The sequence below is a fragment of the Rattus rattus genome, chromosome 18, assembly GCF_011064425.1.
Source record: "Rattus rattus isolate New Zealand chromosome 18, Rrattus_CSIRO_v1, whole genome shotgun sequence".
NCBI classification, from domain to species: Eukaryota; Metazoa; Chordata; class Mammalia; order Rodentia; family Muridae; genus Rattus; species Rattus rattus.
In genome coordinates this window covers 25779883-25783740 of record NC_046171.1, presented here as the reverse complement: position 1 = coordinate 25783740, position 3858 = coordinate 25779883, and the positions used below count along the sequence as shown (strand labels likewise).

At 55.6% G+C, this 3858-nt stretch overlaps 1 protein-coding gene across 1 annotated transcript; it reads left to right on the top strand.

The window, feature by feature from the left end:
* The first annotated feature begins 306 nt into the window (after window positions 1–306).
* Window positions 307–2404, top strand: Ddit4 (DNA damage inducible transcript 4). The gene is made up of 3 exons (XM_032888843.1): window positions 307–440; window positions 565–819; window positions 1067–2404. Exons 2-3 carry the CDS (start codon window positions 624–626, stop codon window positions 1555–1557), a joined length of 687 nt encoding a protein of 228 aa, XP_032744734.1. The 5' UTR covers window positions 307–440; window positions 565–623; the 3' UTR covers window positions 1558–2404.
* The last annotated feature ends 1454 nt before the right edge of the window (window positions 2405–3858 follow it).

Here is a 3858-nt window from a genome sequence, read left to right as displayed (position 1 = left end):
TCCCCTGCCGCGAGCGCCCTCAGGGACCTTGGCAGCTGCTGAAAGCCGCCTCGGATCCCTTCCAGAAAGGGGGTGTGGCCGAGGCTAAGGCGAGGGGAGAGGGGTTCGGCCGGGAGCGTTCTGGGGCTTCGTGGGGGCGGGGCCAGGCCGCTGTCACCAGGCAGGAGAGAACGTTGCGAACGTGCGCCCGGTGCCTATTGGCTGAAGTGGGCCACACTCCCGGGTCTCGATTGGGCTGAGACCTGGAGGGGGCGTGGTCTCGTCGGGAGAGCCCTTATAGGCTGCTGCTCGCTGGTGCTAGGGATCACAGCAGGCAGGGGGGAGGTGCGAGAGGGTTGGAAGGGACAGGTCCGGGCAGCGATCGGGGGTTGGCATCAGTTCGCTCACCCTTCGAGAGGCAGATCGCTCTTGTCCGCAATCTTCGCTGACCGCGCTAGCTGGTGAGTGTCCCTCCCGGGTGTGCACATCTTGGCGGGGAGCGACCTCGGCTGTTGGGGCCCCAGAGCCCTCAATCCTGTGCAACGCCAACACTGACGCCAAATCCTTGTCTCTCTTGTCTTTCAGCGGCTTCTGTGCTCCTTCGCCGAACCTCATCAACCAGCGTCCTGGCGTCTGACCTCGCCATGCCTAGCCTTTGGGATCGTTTCTCGTCCTCCTCTTCCTCTTCGTCCTCCTCCGGAACTCCGGCCGCTGATCGGCCGCCGCGCTCCGCCTGGGGGTCTGCGGCCAGAGAAGAGGGCCTTGACCGCTGCGCGAGCCTGGAGAGCTCGGACTGCGAGTCCCTGGACAGCAGCAACAGTGGCTTTGGGCCGGAGGAAGGTGAGTACTGAGCAAGTGCTGAATTGGAGGTGGGGACGAAGCGAGCTGAACCGGATTAAAGCCACCTTAGCTTCCCAATCCAGCACGAAAAAACAGATTATCCCAGGGTTAGAAGGCACAGTGTGGGATGGAAACTGAGGCACGGAATGGGAAGGAACGCCGTTTTCTTAGTAAAACTGCACCTCCCCCGCCCGTACAGCTCCTTTGGAAGGCGCTCTAATACCCTTCCCTGTGTTCTCTCTTCCAGACTCATACCTGGATGGGGTGTCTCTGCCTGACTTTGAGCTGCTCAGTGACCCCGAGGATGAGCACCTGTGTGCCAACCTGATGCAGCTGCTGCAGGAGAGCCTGTCCCAGGCGCGATTGGGCTCGCGGCGCCCTGCGCGCCTGCTGATGCCGAGCCAGCTGGTGAGCCAGGTGGGCAAGGAACTCCTGCGCCTGGCGTACAGCGAGCCGTGCGGCCTGCGGGGGGCACTGCTGGACGTCTGTGTGGAGCAAGGCAAGAGCTGCCATAGTGTGGCTCAGCTGGCTCTGGACCCCAGTCTAGTGCCCACCTTTCAGTTGACCCTGGTGCTGCGTCTGGACTCTCGCCTCTGGCCCAAGATCCAGGGCCTGTTGAGTTCTGCCAACTCTTCCTTGGTCCCTGGTTACAGCCAGTCCCTGACGCTGAGCACCGGCTTCAGAGTCATCAAAAAGAAACTCTACAGCTCCGAGCAGCTGCTCATTGAAGAGTGTTGAACTTCGTCCTGGAGGGGGGGCCGCACTGCCCCCCAAAGTGGAGACAAGGAATTTCTGTGGTGGAGACCCGCAGGCAAGGACTGAAGGACTGTCCCCTGTGTTAGAAAACTGACAATAGCCACCGGAGGGGCGCAGGGCCAGGTGGGAGAAGGAAGTGTTGTCCAGGAAGTCTCTAGGTTGTGTGCAGGTGGCCCCCTGTTGGGGCACATGCCCCTCAGTACTGTAGCATGAAACAAAGGCTTCGGAGCCACACAGGCTTCTGGCTGGATGTGTATGTAGCATGTATCTTATTAATTTTTGTATTACTGACAAGTTACAACAGCAGTTGTGGGCCAGAGTCAGAAGGGCAGCTGGTCTGCACTGGCCTCTGCCGGGCTGTGTGCTGGGGGAGGGGGGGAGGTCTCCGACAGTTTGTGTATCTCATGGTCTGAAAGGACCGGGCTTGTTCGTCGTTTGGTTTGTATCTTGTTTTGGGGGTGGGGTGGGGGGATCGGAGCTTCACTACTGACCTGTTCGAGGCAGCTATCTTACAGACTGCATGAATGTAAGAATAGGAAGGGGGTGGGTGTTAGGATCATTTGGGATCTTCAACACTTGAAACAAAATAACACCAGGGAGCTGCATCCCAGCCCATCCCGGTGCCCGTGTACTGGAGGAGTGAACTGTGAGGGGATGGGGCTGAGGGGGGTGGGGGGCTGGAACCCTCTCCCCCAGAGGAGCGCCACCTGGGTCTTCCATCTAGAACTGTTTACATGAAGATACTCACGGTTCATGAATACACTTGATGTTCAAGTACTAAGACCTATGCAATATTTTTACTTTTCTAATAAACATGTTTGTTAAAACACTCGAGTCTCAGCACCATAAATTAAAAAGGAAGAGGGGTGGGTGCTGCTGGTCCGGACAGGTTTCATCAGATTCCAGGGGCCACTTGTGTGTCCCCCTGACACCTTCCTAGACTACCTAGCCACCTGGTAACTGCCATCAGAACCAAGAACCCAGGCTCTCTCAGCTCTGCTGACTGGAGCTACTAGGAGAAGGTGCTGGAAAGCACCTGAAGGTGAAAGATGAGTCAGACCTCCCTGGAAGCCCCTCCACAAGGACGGTTACCTCGGTTTCCAGGTGAGAAGGCCCAGTCTTCTTAGCCTAAGGCCCTTCCTCTGAGGAAAGTCGAGATCGATGTGGTGCACCATTTTTAACCTCTGAGTATAGAAAGGTTAGATCTTTGAAAGAGACAATCAGCTCAAACCTCTCCCTAGGCAAGGAACCTTGGCTCAGGAGATATGGCCCGGGCAAGAGCAGCAATTGAGACAAAGGCAGGAGGGATGACGAGGGTGACCCCTGACTTCCTTCCCCGAGAAAAGGCCCAATCAGACAATGGGCTGGGGTTGAGCTCCTTATCAGAAAGCTTGGAGTTGGGCCAGGAAGGCCAAGGCCTTTCTCACTTCTCCCGGACTCCAGAGTCCACCCACAGCAAGTGGCCTTTGGAGAATGACTGCCTCCTTTGTTTCTCTTCCTGATCCCAGACTGGCTTTGTGCGTCCCAAGACTGTAAAACGGTTCTTTGCTCTGCATCCTCTTGGAGGGCTTAGTTAAAACAGTTCCCTCGGGCCCTCAGGCCAAGGATGTCGCTCAGTGTAAGGTACTTGCCTGACCTGTTAAAGGACCCCAGATTTATCTCCACATCACCCACCAACCACCAAGGAGAACCAGATCCTTCCAGTGAGCTGAAGGCAGAGATTAAAAACATCCGTGTTTTCCTCAGGGATTCTCTCCAGGGCCTGACCTTTGGGGTAGCCCAGGAGACCCCTATCTCTTTCGTAGAACCCTCAGAACTTATTCCCGGAAGTAAGTAAACCTGAGTTAGAAGCCAGGTGTGACAGTCACTGTACAACCGGAATCCCAGAACTGGAGAGGCAAAGACAGGGGGATTGCCATTAATTCAGTCTATATAGTGAGTTTGAAGCCAGCCTGGGCTGTGAAGTGAGCGCTAGACTTGCCTGGTCTAGTCTAGATGAGACCAGCTATAGCAACATAGGTTCTACTTCTTTCAAAAATAAAAATAAAGTAAAATAAAATAAGCGAGGGAGGGAGGGAGGGAGGAGAGAGAGAGAGAGAGAGAGAGAGAGAGGAGATACAGTCTCAGGACAGCCCTCGTCTGTCTTAGGGTCCCTCCTAGTAGCCATCCTGGGAGGGGTAGGTTGGGTGGGCAGGGGTGTTCTGTAACGTCTTTTTTTTTTTTTTTTTTTTCACCGCCACCGCTTCCCAATTTAATAGAATTAGACTGTAACGTCTTATACAT

Coding starts and splice junctions, on each gene's coding strand:
- Ddit4 (XM_032888843.1), top strand. CDS start 624: ATGCCTAGCCTTTGGGATCGTTTCTCGTCCTCCTCTTCCTCTTCGTCC. Junction 820..1,066: donor TGGCTTTGGGCCGGAGGAAG/GTGAGTACTGAG, acceptor TCTCTCTTCCAG/ACTCATACCTGGATGGGGTG.